This window comes from Carlito syrichta, unplaced genomic scaffold (assembly GCF_000164805.1).
Source record: "Carlito syrichta isolate Samal-C Ts95f unplaced genomic scaffold, Tarsius_syrichta-2.0.1 Scaffold305663, whole genome shotgun sequence".
NCBI lineage: Eukaryota > Metazoa > Chordata > Mammalia > Primates > Tarsiidae > Carlito > Carlito syrichta.
The window spans coordinates 130,142-147,353 of record NW_007249759.1 but is presented as its reverse complement, the minus strand read 5'-3'; the positions used below and the strand labels follow the sequence as shown (position 1 = coordinate 147,353).

Here is a 17,212-nt window from a genome sequence, read left to right as displayed (position 1 = left end):
TGTTTATGTAAAGTATGGGTGTCTTGAGCTAAGTGACATGTTGCCAAATTTAGTATTTGCAACATACAGGCACATAGACTTAAGACAGTTCAAAAGGGTGTAAGGTAAAATGTGAGTCTCCCCATCCTTAAAATCCAGTCCCACTGTTACTCTGTGGTACTTTTGCATTCTATCCATTTATAAACATACTTTATATACCACCCAAACATATCATCTTAAAAAAATATTAACAAACTCTGTTCTTGGCCATGCTACTTTTGCTTATTATGTCTTGGGGGTATACCTTTTTCTTTTCTTTTCTTTTTTTTTTTTTGAGTCAGAGTCTCACTCTGTCACCCAGGCTAGAGTGCAGTGGTACACTCACAGCCACGGCAACCTCGACCTGCTGGGCTCTGGCTATCCTTCTGCCTTAACCTTCCAAGTAGCTGGAACTACAGGCACTTGCCACCACACTCGGCTAATTTTTTGATTTATTGTAGAGATGAGGTCTTGCCAAGTTGCCCAGGCTGGTCTTGAACCCGTGGGTTCAGGCAATCCTCTTACCTTGGCCTTCCAAAGTGCTGGTATTATAGGTGTGAGCCATGGCACCTGGCTCCTCGTTCTTTTTTTTTAAAGATGGGGTTTCCTAGGTTGCCCAGGCTGGCCTCTAGCCTCCAACTCCTGGGCTCAAACAATCCTTTCTCCTCAGCTTCTGGAATAGCTGAGAATACAGGTGCACCACCCCATCCAGGGACACACATTTTTAGTACATGTAGCTCTTCCTCTTCCTTTTTAATGCTTGCATAATATTCCATTTACAGCTTTAGTATATATTATCTGAAATGATTGGGACCAACCATGTTTTGATTTCAGATTTTTGGATTTGGGATGCTCAATCTGTATATGGATTATACCCTTATTTTTTAACCTGTTCCCTATTGTTCGATATCAGATTACTTTCACTTTTTTTTTTTTTTGAGTTGGAGTCTCACTCAGTTGCCCAGACTGGAGTGCAGTGGCCGCTCCCAGCCACGGCAACCTCGCCTGCTGGGCTCCGGCGATCCTTCCGCCTCAGCCTTCCAAGTAGCCGGAGTTACAGGCATGCGCTACCACACCTGGTTGATTTTTTGATTTATTGTAGAGATGAGGTCTCGCACCCCAGGCGAGTCTCGAACCCGTGGGCTCAGGCAGTCCACTCACCTCAGCCTCCCAAAGGCATGAGATTACAGGCTGAGCCACCGAGCCTGGCTTACTTTCACTTTTTTTTTGTTTAGGTTTGCTTCCAGAATTATACTTGCATGTTTGTGTTTGCACAAATGAGAATGTATCTGAGGGTGAATTTCTGTAAGTGAAAATGCTGGATCAAAAAGTATATTCACTTTACACTCCAAAAGGGTTATACACCAGAAGGATGAATGAGATTTCATAATCCAACATATTGGGAAACAGCAAAATATTTGGTAATAAAAAAATCTAATTAGAGAAAAAAGTGGTACCTCATCATAGTTAAAGTGGAAGAAGTCCTCTCTATATATGTAAACCAGGGGCAATTTGACTCCCAGAAGACATTTGGCAGTATCTGAGAACATTTTTGATTATCACAATTGAATGAAGATGCTAACGGTACCTAGTGAACACAGTCCAGCTATGCTGGTAAACATTCTATGATAATTATCAAATCCAAAATGTTGATAGTGCATACATTGAGAAACCTTGGCTTAAAGCCGTCTGTGTACCTTTTTTATTTGCCTGGCTTAAACAATGAGTTGGTTTTTTTTTTCCTCCTCAGCCTTCCAAGTATCTGAGACTATAGACACACTGGCACAGCCAACTAATTTTTTTGTTTTTGTAGAGATGAGGTCTCGTGGTGTTGCCCAGGCTTTTTTTTTTTTTTGAGTTGGAGTCTCACTGTCTCCCAACCTGGAGTGCAGTGGGCATGCTTTTGACCACCGCAGCCTTAACCTGCTGGGCTCAGGTGATCCTTCTGCTTTAGCCTTCCAAGTGGCTAGAAATACAGGCATGTGCCACCATACTCTGCTGATTTTTTGATTTATTGTAGAAACAAGGTCTTACCATGTTGCCTAGGCTGGTCTCGAACCCGTGGGCTCAGACAATCTTCTCGCCTCTGCCTCCCAAAGTGCTGGGATTATAGGTGTGAGCCACTGTGCCTGGCACCCAGGCTTGTGTCCAACTTCTGGGCACAAGCCGTCTTCCCACCTTGGCCTTCCACAGTGCTGGGATTTTAGGCATGAGCCACCGTGCTCAGCCTAACAATGAGATTTTTGGGTTTTTTTTTATTGATCTCTGAGGCTTCTGTATGTTTTTAAAATTTGTCCTTTATTATGTGTTAAAAATGTTTTTTCACAGTTTCTAGTTTTGTATCTTTATTTGCTTATATTATTTGTTTACCATAAGAAATGTGTTTTTATGAATCAAGAGTTATCAATCTGCTGGGCTTGATGGCTCAGCCTGTAATCCCAGCATTTTAGGAGGCCGAGGTGAGTAGACTGCCTGAACCCACGGGTTCAAGACCAGCCCGAGCAATTTGGTGAGCCCTTGTTTAAATAAAAAAATTAGCTGGGCTTGGTAGTGCATGCCTGTAGTTCTGGCTACTTGGAAGGCTGAGGCGGAAGGATCACCAGAGTCCAGCAGGTCGACGATGGGGTGGCTGTGAGTGTGCCATTGCACTCTAACCCGGGTGACAGAGTGAGACTCCAACTCAAGAAAAAAAAAGAGTTATCAATCTTTTAAGGCTTTTGTGTTTTTTTTGTGATTAGCCTGTAAATCCATCTTAAACCAACATCTTTTTTTCAAAACTGGTATTCTTATATTTGGTCTTACATTTTTATGATATATTTATAGTTTATGGTCTTATACTTTTATAATATATTTATATTTTATATGTTTTTTGCACTCAGATTTTTTATCCACTTGAGATTTATGTTGTGACAGGAAGTTAGTTAGGAAGCCCACTTGATTTTGGTTCAGATGTCTGTCCTGTTGCCACAGCAGCATTGATCTAATAGTTAATCCTTTCCCTTCTATTAGAAATGCCATCTCTATTGTACAATAAGTTGTTGTATGCATAGAGATCTGTCTCTGGACCTTCTGTTCTGCTACTTTGGTCTGTCTGTTTATGCATCAGTACCAAACTGTTTTAACTGCTCTATGTTTATAAAATATTTTAATATCTGGGAAGGCTAGTTCCTACCTCATTTGGATTATTTTTCAAAACTTTCCTGGTTTTTCTTAGGTGTTAATTTTTCCAAATTATCTTTAAAATAGTTTGTATAGTTTTAAAAAATAATTTTTTTTCCTTTTAAAAATAATTAACAAAAATTGTATCATGTTTACCTAATTTTTAAGGTATTGGAGAGTTTTGGTAGCTTTAAGTGTAAGTTAGCTCTGCATTGGTAAGTTTTAGCCATGTATTAATAGTACTGAGAAATTTGGACTCATTCTTTGAAGTGCCATTGCCTTTTGTATTCTGGTACTAATGCTTTGGAGCTAAAGGATTTCTTTAGTAATACGGATCAGGGCTACCATTGCCTTTTTTTCTGCCAGTGCCAGAAACTGAATAAGAAAGAAACTGCCCTTTATCCTACTGGGAATCTATCCAACTAGACCCAAGGTGAAAGGATGGGGCTTTTGAAAGCAATAGTTAGGGCTGAGCACAGTGACTCAACCTGTAATCCCAGTACTTTGGGAGACCGAAGCGAGAGGATTACCTGAGTCCAAGGGTTGGAGACCAGCCTGGGCAACTTGGCAAGACCTTGTCTCTACAGTAAATAAAAATTAGCCAGGCATGGTGGCACTCAAGCCTGGGTGACAGAATGAGACTCCAACTCAAAAAAAAAAAAAAAAAGGAAAGCAATAGTTGGGACATTTTTAAAATAAGTACTTAAAAAATCACTTTAATAGTCTATGTATACTACCTTTTGTGTAAAAAAGAAGGGAAAATTATACACACACATAGAGTATGTTTCATATATAGGAATATGTGTATGTGTATCTTTTTGAAAGAAATACAAAAATGATAAACCAGCAATTTTTTTTTTTTGACTTGGAGTCTCACTCTGTCACCCAGGCTGGAGGGCAGTGGCACGCTCCTGGCCACCGCAGCCTCCACCTGCTGGGCTCAGGTGATCCTTCCACCTCAGCCTTCCAAGTAGCTAGAACTACAAGCACGTGTCACCATGCCCGGCTAGATAAACCAGAAATTAATGAAGCTGATGACCTACTGGTAAGAGGTCGGACTTCTTTGAATGTACATGTTTTTATATTATTTTGATTTGAATGATGTACATGTTTTGTAACATTCCTCACCAAAGATGAGGGGACAGAAAAAGTAAAATTGAATACCAACATAAACAAATGAACTTAACTATATATTAAACTTATCACATAAACACACAGAGAAAAATAACTAATTCAAGTAATTTTTTTTTTTAGTCAGATTCACTCTGTCCTCCAGGCTGGAGGACAGTGGCATGCTCACGGCTACTGCAGCCTTGACTTGCCGGGCTCAGGTGATTCTTCTTCCTCAGCCTTGCAAGTAGATGGAACTATAGGCATGCCACCACACCAGGTTAATTTTTTTATGTATTGTAGAGATGAGGTCTCACCATGTTGCCCAGCTCCAAGTAATTAAATAACATAGTAATTTGCACACCTTTAGAGTGATTTATTCTAAAGACAAAAGCAAGTTCAAAGAAATATTCAACTTTACTTAGTAGATTTATTGGTATTGGTATTAGTGTAGTAATTTAGACACTACTGTGTCTTAAGGAATATACGTACTTTTTGTTGCTCTGCCTCTTTAACAGAAGAAAAGATGAGATCCTTACTCTCTCTTGCCATGGATGAGAGCATGTTACTAGGTTTTGGAAAGTCTTTTTATGTTTCTTTTTTTTTTTTGAGTTGGAGTCTCACTCTGTCACCCAGACTGGAGGACAGTGGCACACTCCCAGCCACCACAGCCTCGACCTGCTGGGCTCTGGCAACCCTTCCACCTCAGCCTTCCAAGTAGATGGAACTACAGGTGCTCGCTACCACGGCTGGCTAATTTTTTTGATTTATTGTAGAGATGAGGTCTTGCCAAGTTGCCTAGGCGGGTCTCGAACCTGCAGGCTCAGGCAATCCACTCACCTCAGCCTCCCAAGGCTCAGGATTACAGGCTGAGCCATGAAGCCCGGCCTCTTTTTTTTTTAGATAAGAAAATACAGTTTATTTAGAAAGTAAATTAGAGAGAGAGAGAGAGAGAGAGCGAGCAGATTCACCTCCCCCAAGGTAGGGTAGGGGGCCAAAACTTAAGAAAGCATGGCCTAGCCATAGCTCAAACAGCACATGGCCACACCATAGCTTAACAAGGCAATGGCCACAATGGCCTGGCAATGTCCTCTTTTTAAAATTTCTTTTTTTTTTTTTGAGTTGGAGTCTCACTCTGTCGCCCAGACTGGAGTGCAGTGGCTGCTCCCGGCCACCGCAGCCTCGACCTGCTGGGCTCTGGCGATCCTTCCACCTCAGCCTTCCAAGTACCTGGAACTACAGGTGCGCGCTACTACGCCCGGCTAGTTTTTTTTTAATTTACTGTAGAGATGAGGTCTCGCCAAGTTGCCCAGGCGGGTCTCGAACCCACGGGTTCAGTCAGTCCACTCACCTCAGTCTCCCAAAGGCGTGGGATTACAGGCCGAGCCACGGAGCCCAGCTGATTTTTGATTTATTGTAAAGAAGAGGTCTCACCAAGTTGCCCAGGCGGGTCTCGAACCCGCGGGCTCAGGCAATCCACTCACCTCGGCTTCCCAAGGCACGGGATTACAGGCTGAGCCACCGAGCCCGGCTAAAATTTCTTAACCTAGCCCACAGGTCCTTGTTATTTCTCTTCCAGAAAACCATGTCAGCAAAACTGTCAAGGTCTAGGATTTCTATTTAGCAAGTGTTTAACCTCAAAATTTTAGCATCTGTATATGAGTTACCCATGTCTAAAGTGTATGAATTTTTATCAGTCTTCCACATAATAAAAAGACCTAGAAATGCTAAATTCCAGTCATTCCATTTTTAACTTATGTTATTGTGGACAATATATTTACATTCTATCTAACCCCACAAGCATTATTTTATTATTACTGTTTTTAGATTTCTATGCTTACCAGTATCTTTAGTTTTTATGTTTTCTTGCATCTCAGACCTTCCATCTGGGAACACTTTTCTTCTGACTGAAGTATAAACTTTTAGTAAATAAGACATAATAAAGAAAAAGTATGTGGATTGGAGTGAAATAAATAATGCTGTCATTATTTGCAGATGATGTGATTACCCTGCACAGAAGACCAAATAATGTAAACTAAATTATTAAAATTTATAAAATTTGACAAAGTTGTGGGATATAAAAGTCAATGAATAAAAATAATTTAGATTTGCACATAAGCAAAAATCTGCAAGAAATATATTACATAGCAATGAAAATGAGAAATTTAAAAATCCCAAATATGGCCTCTACTACAGTACATATGGTCTATATTCTTCAGCAAATAAATGGCACAGAGAATGGAAGGGACAGGTTAAAAGAGTGAATGATAAGATATAAGAACTCACACTTTATAATTCTAGCACTTTGGGCTAGGAGGATTGCTTGAGGCCAGGAGTTGGAGACCAGCTTGGACAACATAGTGAGATCCTGTCTCTACAAAAAATTTAAAATATTGATCGGGTGTGGTGACACATGCCTGTAATCTCAGCTACTAGGGAGGTTGAAGCAGGAGGATTGCTTGAGCCCAGGAATCAATGCTATAGTGAGCTATGATCATGCCACTGCACTCCAGCCTGGGCGACAATGTGAAACCCTGTCAAAATTTAAAAAACAAACATGAGAGGTGAAGGTGAGAGAATTGCCTGAGTCTACAGGTTCGAGACCAGCCTGGGCAACATGGCGAGACCACGTCTCTACGTCTCTACAATAAATCAAAAAAATTAGCTGGGTGTGGCGGCACACGCCTGATGTTCCAGCTACTTGGAAGGCTGAGGTAGAAGGATCACCTAAGGCCGGCAGGTCGAGGCTGCAGTGGCCAAGATTGTGCCACTGCACTCCAGCCTGGGTAACAACAGAGTGTGACTCTGACTCAAAAAACAAACAAATAAAAACAAGAGGTGATTTACCTGCCCAAGGTAGGGGAGGGGGCCAGAGCTTAAGAAAACATGGCTTGGCCATAGCTCAAAGAGCACATGGCTTCACAATAGCTTAGCAAGGCGATGGCAGCAATGGTCTGGCAATAGCCTCCTTCTTTCTTACCAAATCAGTTACTCCTTATTTTAAAACCACTTACTCAACTTTTACCTCTGCTGTCTTACTTCTGGGGTATAATCCTCTGGGTCTTGCAAGATCTTATACTTTTTTATTAACAAGCCTGCTTATCTATTGCCAGTCTCAGGTTACTGTTCCCTTTTCTCTTTGTCATTGTCATTTGTGCTGTTCTCGGTTTATAATTTATTTTAGATGTTGCAACTAAGTAGAAAGTATAAAGTTAGGATGGAAGTTTGTAAAGAATGAAATGGGCATAGGGGACATTTGAATTAGAATATTTTGGGATCAATCCTCACTCAACTCTTTGTGAGCTTTCTATGTTTGCTTAACAGCTCTGTTGAGATGTAGCTCACACACCACACAATTCTCCCACATAAGATACACAATTTGGTGACTTTTAGTACATTCACAGAGCTGTGTAACTCCCACCACAATCAGTATTAAAACTTTTTCATCATCTCAAGAAGAAATCCCTTACCCTTCAGTTATCAGCTCCCAGCCCCTCCCACCCCCAGTTCTAGGTAACCTCTGATCTTTGCATCTCTATAGATTTGTCTATTCTGAACATTTCCTATAAATGGAATTATACAGTATGTGGTCCTTTGTGACTGGCGTCTTTCTCCTAGCAAAATGTTTTTTTTTCATCCATATTGTAGCAAATATCAGCACTTTATTAACTTTTATTGCTGAGCATTATTTCACCGTGTAGCTAAAGACATTCTGTTTATCCATTTATCAGTTGATGAACATTTGGGTTGTTTCTACTCCGGCTATTATGATCATCTATTTAACTATTACTTTTAAGCAGTATGTAGTCTTCGTAGAAAATTGGAAAACTACTAAAGGATATGACAAAATGTATGCATAATCTCACCACTGAAAATTAGCCTTAATACTCTTTCTGTGGGAAAAAACATATTTTTATAGCTTATTTTATAATTCCTCATCTTTCTTTAAGATATGCTTTGCATTTGAGATTTTATTTGCCAAATTACAGCAAGACTAGACAATTGAAATTGTCATAAATAATTTATAAGTCATTGTATAATGGGCATACAGTGGAGTTGTCAGCTATCAGATGGGCACAGGGAGAGCTAAGAGAAAATTTCGCAGAGGTGGAACCATGTATATTATGAAAATATGCATGAGCTGTTGATACTAGTCCATAAATAAAATATTGAGTTTTCTAATAAGATCCCATTTGTTCTGTTGTAGGAAGCTAGCAGGGTGTACAGTTTTTGTCACAGGTGCAAGCCGTGGCATTGGCAAAGCTATTGCATTGAAAGCAGCAAAGGATGGAGCAAATATTGTCATTGCTGCGAAGACTGCCCAGGCACACCCAAAGCTTCCAGGCACAATCTATACTGCTGCTGAAGAAAGTGAGTGTGACAATGCCATTTCATGAAATATACTCTCAATGGTTTCAGTACATAGGAAATTTGCTGGAGAGTTTAGTTATGGCTATTTGAAAACTACCCTAATGCTAATGTTCTCTAGTTAAAGAAGTATTTACTTTGTTACCTTAGCGCTTCTGACCACTTTTCTCCTTCAACACTTTTTTTTTTAAGTTTTAATTTTAAAGATGTGGGGTGCAATTCGGGGTTAGGTATACAAATGTTCATTATGCAGGTACTCTTGTTGATGAGGTGTGCCCCCCCCCTTCCCCAGGCATATTCCCACTACTACCAGTACTGCTTCCCCACCCTCTCCTAGCAGTTTCCCGCTACTGCCAATCCTTTTCTTATGGTATTATGATAATTGTTCAAGATCCACTTTCCTTCAACACTTTTAAGCAATATGAGAGACTCCAATTAAAAATGATGTCTCAGAGCCAGATGTAGTGGCTCATGCTAATCTTAGCACTTTGGGAGGCCAAGGTGAGAGGATTGCTTGAGCCCATGGTTGGAAACCAGCCTGGGCAACTTGGTAAGAACTCCTCTCTTCAATAAGTCAAAAAATTAGCCAGGTGAGGTAGTGCGCGCCTGTGTTTCCAGCTATTTGGAAGGGTGAGGTGGAAGGATCACTTGAGCCAGTCTAGGTTGTGGTGGCCGTGAGCGTGCCACTGCACTCCAGCCTGGCTGACAGAGTGAGACTCCAACACACACACACACACACACACACACACACACACACACACACACACACATGTCTCAGAAACACACACACACACACACACACACACACACGTCTCAGGAAGGTAATGGTTTTTGGATGGGACCAGAAGATGGGGGAGTGGAAGTGGAGATAATTTAAGGGGTGGATGGTGTGAACACTCTGAAAAAGCTCACCATGTTACTTATTCTTTACATAATTGGCAAGACAAACTTTTTTTTGAGTGGAATCTCACTGAGTCACCCAGGCTGGAGAGCAGTGGCATACTCACAGCCACTGCAGCCTTGACCTACTAGACTCAGGCCATCTTTCCATCTCAGCCTTCCTAGGAGCTGGAACTACAGGTTTGTACCACCATGCCTGGCTAATTTTTCTTGATTTATTGTAGAGACGAGGTCTCGCCACCTTGTCCAGGCTGGGCTTGAACCCCTGGGCTCAGGCAGTCCTCTCGCCTCAGTCTTCCAAAGTACTAGAATTACAGGCGTGAGCCACTGTGCCCGCAGCAGGTCATTCTTTTAATACGTTTAATCGACAAATAATTATCATGTTCATATATACAAGGCATTGTCCTAGGCACATTGCCAGGAGGAAGGCCGTCAACATTCAACTTGAGTTGATATTGCTAGCAGCATTGTGGTTATGTTAAAGGAATGTGTATGAAGTGCTTATGAGTGAAATGATGCCAGGAATTTGTTTTAAAATACACCTGTGGGCAACCTCTTCAGGTCCCCTCCCTCTCAATAAATCCTACTTTCAAAAAAAAGAAGTAAGAAAGAAAAATACACCAGCAAAAAATACAACAGAAGAGAGGAAGATAAACAAATTAACTGACCAAACAGTAACAGTTACTGAAGATAAGTGATGGATTCTTAATAGTTTATTATACTTTAAAAAATATTTTTGTATATTTTTTGAAATGTTCCATAATATAAAATTTTCAAAATTACCCTCCTTTGTTTGCTTTTTGATATATATATATTTAAAACCCTTTCTCTTATTTTTTTGAGTTGCAGCCTTGACCTGCTGGGCTCAGGCGATCCTTCCGCCTCAGCCTTCCAAGTAGCTGGAACTACAGGCATGCACTACTACACCCAGATAATTTTTTGATTTATTGTAGATACGAGGTCTTGCCACATTGCTCAGCCTGGTCTTGAACTTGTGGGTTTAGGCAATCCTTTCGCCTCCACCTCCCAAAGTGCTGGGATTCAGGTGTGAGCTACCATGCCCAGCCTCTTTTGTTTTGTTTTTGAGTTGAAATCTCACTCGGTTGCTCAGGCTGGAGTGCCGTGGCACACTCACCGCCACCCCAGTGACAACCTGCTGGGCTCCAGCAATCCTTCCGCCTCAGCCTTCCAAGTAGCCAGCACTACGGGCACGCGCTACCACACTTGGCTATTTTTTGCTTTATTGTAGAGACAAGGTCTTGCCAAGGTGTCAGGGCTAGTCTTGAACCCCTGGGCTCAGGCAATCCACTCTCCTCGGCCTCCCAAAGTGCTGGGATTATAGGCTGAGCCACTGTGCCTGGCCTCTTTTTTGTTTTTTAATAGAGTTGTCCTAGCTGGTCTGTTCTGTATGGTAGAGTCACTAGTGGTAAGACATAGTTATATTGATTTTCTGAAAATAGAGTACTTTTTTCTTTTAACTGTTATATCAGAATAAAAGGTATACTATTTGAATGCTTTACTGCTTTTTTGTTTATCCTTTGTAGTTGAAGCAGTTGGAGGAAAGGCCTTGCCTTGCATTGTTGATGTGAGAGATGAACAGCAAATCACTGATGCAGTAGAGAAAGCAGTTGAGAAGTTTGGAGGTAGTACCTTAATTCTGAAATAATTATTGTACACTGGTAAAATATAAGTAACTATGACTTTAATTTTTAAATTTGCTTTGATTTTTGGATTTTTGTATCTTTGGAACATACTGAGAAACAAGTATTTGCTCATATAAAAACATGGCTTAAAACCATCTGATGACTTTTTTTTAAAAAATGTTAAAAATTATTTTGAATAATGTAACAAACTAACTACCCAAATTAATGTTAGCACTTTGACAATGGTGTACATCTGACCAAGTGGCTCCCCAGATCCACTTGCCTCTCCCTTAAATAAACATTATTTGATGACTTTTTGATATTTATTAGGTAAAATGCAGATACCCATTGGCATTCAAGATGTTTCACATTCTGAAACAGATTTTTTTGTTTCATCTTTCTTCTATACCTCTACATAAACTCCTTACTCCAGCCTAAATAATTTACTTCTATCTTGTTTAATAGTTTGCCTCTTAACTTTTTTCTTTTCCCCTTCCTGAGGCTCTTTGGTACCCACCTCTCCACTTTTTTTTTTTTTTTTTTTTTTTGAGACAGGGCCTTGTTCTGTTGCCGAGGCTGGAGTTTGGTGGTGCAATCAAAGCTCACTGCAGACTTGGACTCACGGCTGAAGCCCAGGAGAATTTGCCCCTATTTAACTTTCCATCTTGAATTCTAGCTGTGTTGTCCTGCCTGGTTTATCAGAAAGAGCTATACGTTACGTACTGCATGACAGCACAGCCAAATAATGCCAGAATGGGTAGCACATCTACTTTGTAGTCTTGGGCTCCTACAGAAAAATAGAAATCTCCCAAATGAATTTTTCCTCCTGTTGTTGAACTGAGTTTTCTGAGAACTTAAAAGGCCCAACTAGAAATTTTCCCTCTCTTGGAAAAATTAAAGGCTAGAATTCTTTCCTTTCCAGTTTTCTTATTCTACTTGATTCCTGCCAAAGAGCTTTCACTCAGATGCATGGGTGATCTGGGTTTCTTTTGTAGCCACTATAATTTCATCTCCCATTGGCCTTGGTATCATTCCTTCAGCGTCTTCAACATTGGATTAATTTAACTTTGCCTGTTGCATGATCTACTTTCCCAGGAGCAGAGAAAATGGAAGAGACAAAAGAAAATCTTATCTTTTGTTTCTTCAAATGCCAGTTGGTTCATCTCGTTGATCTGGCATTTATGACCCAGAAACTTAAATTCACTTGGTAGAAGAGGATACTCTTCCCATATCTTTGAGGGGGAAAATCTCTGTATATATTTTACTGCTTGTTGAGAGGGTCATCTGAAACACTCATATTTTCTTGCTAAATTTACAAGTTATGTAATAGTGGAGTTCTCTGTTTTTAAGGGTTTTTTTGCTCCTCTTTATATTCACTTTGTATTTCTGACTTTTTGCTTTTCATTTCCCCATTAACTTTCCTGGCACCTCAGTACAAAATTCAGAGTGAGTTCTGTTTAGCAACTCAGTCTCTACTATCTCCTAATCATGATGGAAGCCACATTTATAAGAGATGATTTATAGTCTGTTCTTTTTTTTTTTTTTTTTTCCTATATTCCTTTTCCACAGAGATCCGAGCCTTTATTTTTTGTCTGTGGTTGCTGCTGCTATGGCCGTCTGATTTGGAATTCTGTGGGTCTTTGAATTCTGCCTTTTTGGGAAGATTTTATCTTTGACCTGATATTTGTCTCTGCTGGAAAATTGTCTTTGACAGTGTCCTGAGCACTTGATGATGCTTTCAAACCTGTACTCTCAGGGTTCTTTCCCACATGGTACTCCCTATCACCTTGTCTTGACTCACCTTCACACTTTTTCGATCCTTGAGTACATTTTGCTATTTCAAAAACCATGGAAGCATTCTTTTCTGCCACTTTTTTTTCTACAGTGGGCACATATATGCCTTTGTGTATCATTGCCCACTATTGTTCCCTGATCCATTTTAATCAGACTCATCTGAGTTTTGAAATTTTAACCTGCTTCTTAAATTGGGTTCTCTTTTCCCCTCTGTTGTGGCTAAGTCAAATAGAGTTTGCCAAATCAGCATATTTTTATTTCTCGCTGATTTCTTTGCCTTCAGGCCCAGATGTTTCCTTCACTAACATAATTGTCACTTGTTATACCATAGTGAGAGAGATGAAGTCAATAAAATCTGGATTTGCCCAAGGCAAAAGATGTTCATCCCAACAGTCTAACCCCAGAAGTAGAAATTTTTATGATATTTCTACTTTGTAGAATATTAAGTGGCAGATTAAAATTTCCAAACTCAGAATATTAATTTATTTCGATTTATTTTTAATTTAAAAAATTGTGGTAAGAGATACATAACATAAAATTTATAATTCCAGCCATTTTTAAGTGTACAATTCAGTAGCATTTAGGTTCATATTGTTGAACAACCATCATTAAGTACCTTTTGAAAAGACTAATGAAGACCGTGTAGACACTGAGGGAAATGTTTGACATTGTTTTGTATTTTACCATTTTCATTTAATGTTATTCCACTAAGCATATGTTGCATATAGGTAGGAACTAGATACAATATGCAGAAATAATAGTTATTCTAGATTTAGTTTTTTTGTGTATGGGTCACTAAAACAAAATTGATCCACGTAAGTGATTTGCCTGGGATTAAAACTTTAGGTCTTTCTCTTTTCTCAGTTTTCAACACCAAAAAGGAGGCCTTACCTTGAAGTGAGGGACCTTGGAGGGAAAGGAGGGCTAGTATACTTAAAAGTGGGGAAGGCCTTCAAAACATGCAGGGGAGGGTAGATGACTTTAAAGAATTTGATCGGGCAACCCCCTCTGGTCCTCTCCTACTGTGGGAGCTTTTCTGTCCTCTCAATAAATCCTACTCTCTAAAAAAAAAAAAGAATTTGATCTAAGGTTTATGGAGACAGGAAGGTAAGAAAACAGGTAAGAGTGCAAGTTACAAACCACTAAAGACTAAGCTTCCTTGTAATTTCACATGGAGCTCTGGTGATTGGCTATATCTCCATTGTGCCAGTGAAAATCATGCAGATGCTGTTTTGAAACAGCTCCCAGTCTTGCGTTGGTATATTGGTCAGTCATATTATTTAAAAGAAGAACAGTTAATGTGTTGCTTAATGGCAGGAATATGTTTAGAGAAAGGCATCATTAGGTGATTTTGTCATTGTGCAAACATCATAGAGTGTACTTACACAAACCTAAATGGTCTGGCCTCCTACATACCTAGTCTATATGGTATAGCCAATTGCTCCTAAGCTACCAACCTGTACAGCATGTTACTGTACTGCATACTGTGGGCATTTATGACACAGTGGTAAGTATTCATGTATTTGAACATATCTCAACATAGAAAAGATACAGTAAAAATACAGTATGATAATCTTATGTATGTGATCTGTCTGACTGAAATGTTATGTGATGCATGACTATATTTGTGAATCAATCAAGAGTTCAAAGATAGAATAAATGCTTTATTTTGTGATAACAAGTCTAACTTACATGAAAATGAAATTGATTATTTTGAAAACAGGAATTGATATTTTGGTAAACAATGCCAGTGCTATTAGCTTGACCAACACATTGGAAACACCTACAAAGAGAGTGGATTTGATGATGAATGTGAACACCAGAGGCACCTACCTTACGTAAGTTAGAAGAAGAGTTGTGGGAGAGGATGTTGCAGTATTTTCTCAAGGAACTTGTTTAGTTGTAAACAGATTTGAACCAAATTAACAGTGTGGCTTAAAATCTAGTCAGTCCTTATAAAAGTCTAAAAGTACTCCAAAGTCAGCCAAGAGTATTTTAAATAGTTTAATTTAATGCTTCTTTACTCTATGAGTCTAATAAAGACTAAAGTGTACCTCAAGCATTTTAAGATATTTTTGTGTTTAAATACTTCTATGTATACTGTCATCAGATATACATGCAAGTAGATCTATGTATACTTTGTCTTCTAATTACTCAAGCCAGCAGTAGTCTCTCCTTCCTCTGAAAAAAATTTGGGATTTAACAAAAGACTTGTGTTTAGTTATATAAATTAATTTAGTTATATAAATTATGAATCGCACTTTAACATAACAAGCAAAAAGCCTAATGCCGTCTTGGACATTATCAGAGGAAATGTAGAGTACAGAATTAAAGAGATTATAGTCCCAATCTGTTCAGGATTAGTCAGACAGTATACCTTTTTATTTGTCCATTTATTTATTTATCCTTGGTTTTGTCATTTTCCATGTGAATATAATGATACATCTGCATAGGACTTGCTTCCTCTGCCTTATGTGTATCTTGTTTTACACAGAAGCGGTGGTTAGGAGTAAGCTTTGGAGTAAGGTTGCCTGGACTCAAATCCTAGCATCCACCCCTCAAGACTTGCTATTTAATGACCTGGGTCAAGTAACTTAATGTCTTGCTAATCAGTTTCCTCATTTGTAAATTGGTGTTAACAATAAGATATTATAGGGTTTGTCAGAGTTAAATGCGTAAGTTCAGAGGCCTAAATTTTGCACTCAGATGTGTTTGGATCTGAAAAACCTGGCCTAGATAGTATTAAATATTTTGCTTTCATTAGTTTCCTACATTCAAAATGTCAGTAGTTGTTGCCTATGTTAAAAAAAAAATTGGAAGATTTGCACAAAAGTTCAGATTTCTGGCTTTTCTTGAAACATTTGAAAATGTGGCCACATAGAAATAGCAATCCCTGGCTGGGCTCGGTGGCTCAGCCTGTAATCCTAGCACTTTGGGAGGCCGAGGTGAGTGGATTGCCTGAGCCCATGGGTTCAAGACCAACCCAGGCAACTTGGCGAGACCTCATCTCTGCAATAAATCAAAAAAATTAGATGGTCATGGTAGCATGTGCCTGTCATTCCAGCTACTTGGAAGGCTGAGGTGAAAGGATCACCGGAGCCCAGCAGGTCGACGCTGGGGTAGCCATGAGTGTACCACTGCACTCCAGCCTGGGTGACAGAGTGAGACTCCAACTCAAAAGAAAAGAAAAGAAAAGAAATAACATTCCCACATGACAAAATTTACCATCTGTAGCCGAGTGGCAGAATATCAACTACCTCATGCCTCATTAGATGGGACATAGCTCCATTGTCTTCAGGATGCTGAGCATAGGCTAAAAAAATTATCATTTATCATTGTGCTTGCGCTGTTGTTTTTCTTATGTGAAAGAGGAAAATAAAATATTTCTCAGGCCAGGCATGGTGGCTCACGCCTATAATCTCAGCACTTTGAGAGACTGAGATGAGAGGAGTAACTGAGCCCATGGGTTCGAGAACAGCCTGGGCAACTTGGCAAGACCTCATCTCTACAATAAATCAAAAAGTTAGCTGGGCGTGGTGACACGTACCTGTAGTTCCAGGTACTTGGAAGACAGAGGCGGAAGGATCACCTGAACCCAACAGGTCAAGGCTGTGGTGGCCGTGAGCATGCCACTCCACTTCCAGCCTGGGCAATAGAGTGAGATTCTGACTTAAAAAAAAAAAATTCTCATAACCAAGTCTCTATTTGAAGTGGGAAAATAAGACTAATGCTAAGATGGCTGTATATTCAAGTAAAATGGGTGAAAACTTCTATGATGTAAGGCATATTTCTATAAATTCAATATATAAAATATATCTGTATTGAATGAAACCATATTGAATCAAACCATAGTAAAAATGTTGGCATACATATAGCAAAGATTATGATGAAAAACTTGAACAAGAAAAGGGACTCATTTTTCGATAGGGTTTATTTATTTTTAAATAAAATAGGCAATTCTTATGTGTGATACTCTTATGTGATACCTGAAAAAATTATCTGGGCACCAAAATCTTTTATTGTTTTTTTTTTGTTTGTTTGTTTTTTGTTTTTTGAGTTGGAGTCTCACTCTGTAGCCCAGACTGGAGTGCAATGGTCGCTCCCGGCCTCCGCAGCCTCGACCTGCTGGGCTCCGGCGATCCTTTCGCCTCAGCCTTCCGTGTAGCTGGAACTACAGGCGCGCGCTACCACACCCGGCTAATTTTTGATTTATTGTAGAG

At 39.6% G+C, this 17,212-nt stretch overlaps 1 protein-coding gene across 4 annotated transcripts in view; it reads left to right on the top strand.

The window, feature by feature from the left end:
* Positions 1-17,212, top strand: part of HSDL2 (hydroxysteroid dehydrogenase like 2) — a 74,782-nt gene that overhangs the window by 1,224 nt on the left and 56,346 nt on the right. For 2 of the 4 annotated variants that reach the window (XM_008062201.1, XM_008062202.2), the window contains exons 2-4: positions 8,495-8,658; positions 11,100-11,198; positions 14,716-14,830. In XM_008062201.1, the coding sequence (XP_008060392.1) occupies positions 8,495-8,658; positions 11,100-11,198; positions 14,716-14,830 (378 nt within the window). The remainder of the gene's footprint in view (positions 1-8,494; positions 8,659-11,099; positions 11,199-14,715; positions 14,831-17,212) is intronic. The other 2 variants (XM_021714551.1, XM_008062204.1) reach the window with 2 other exon arrangements.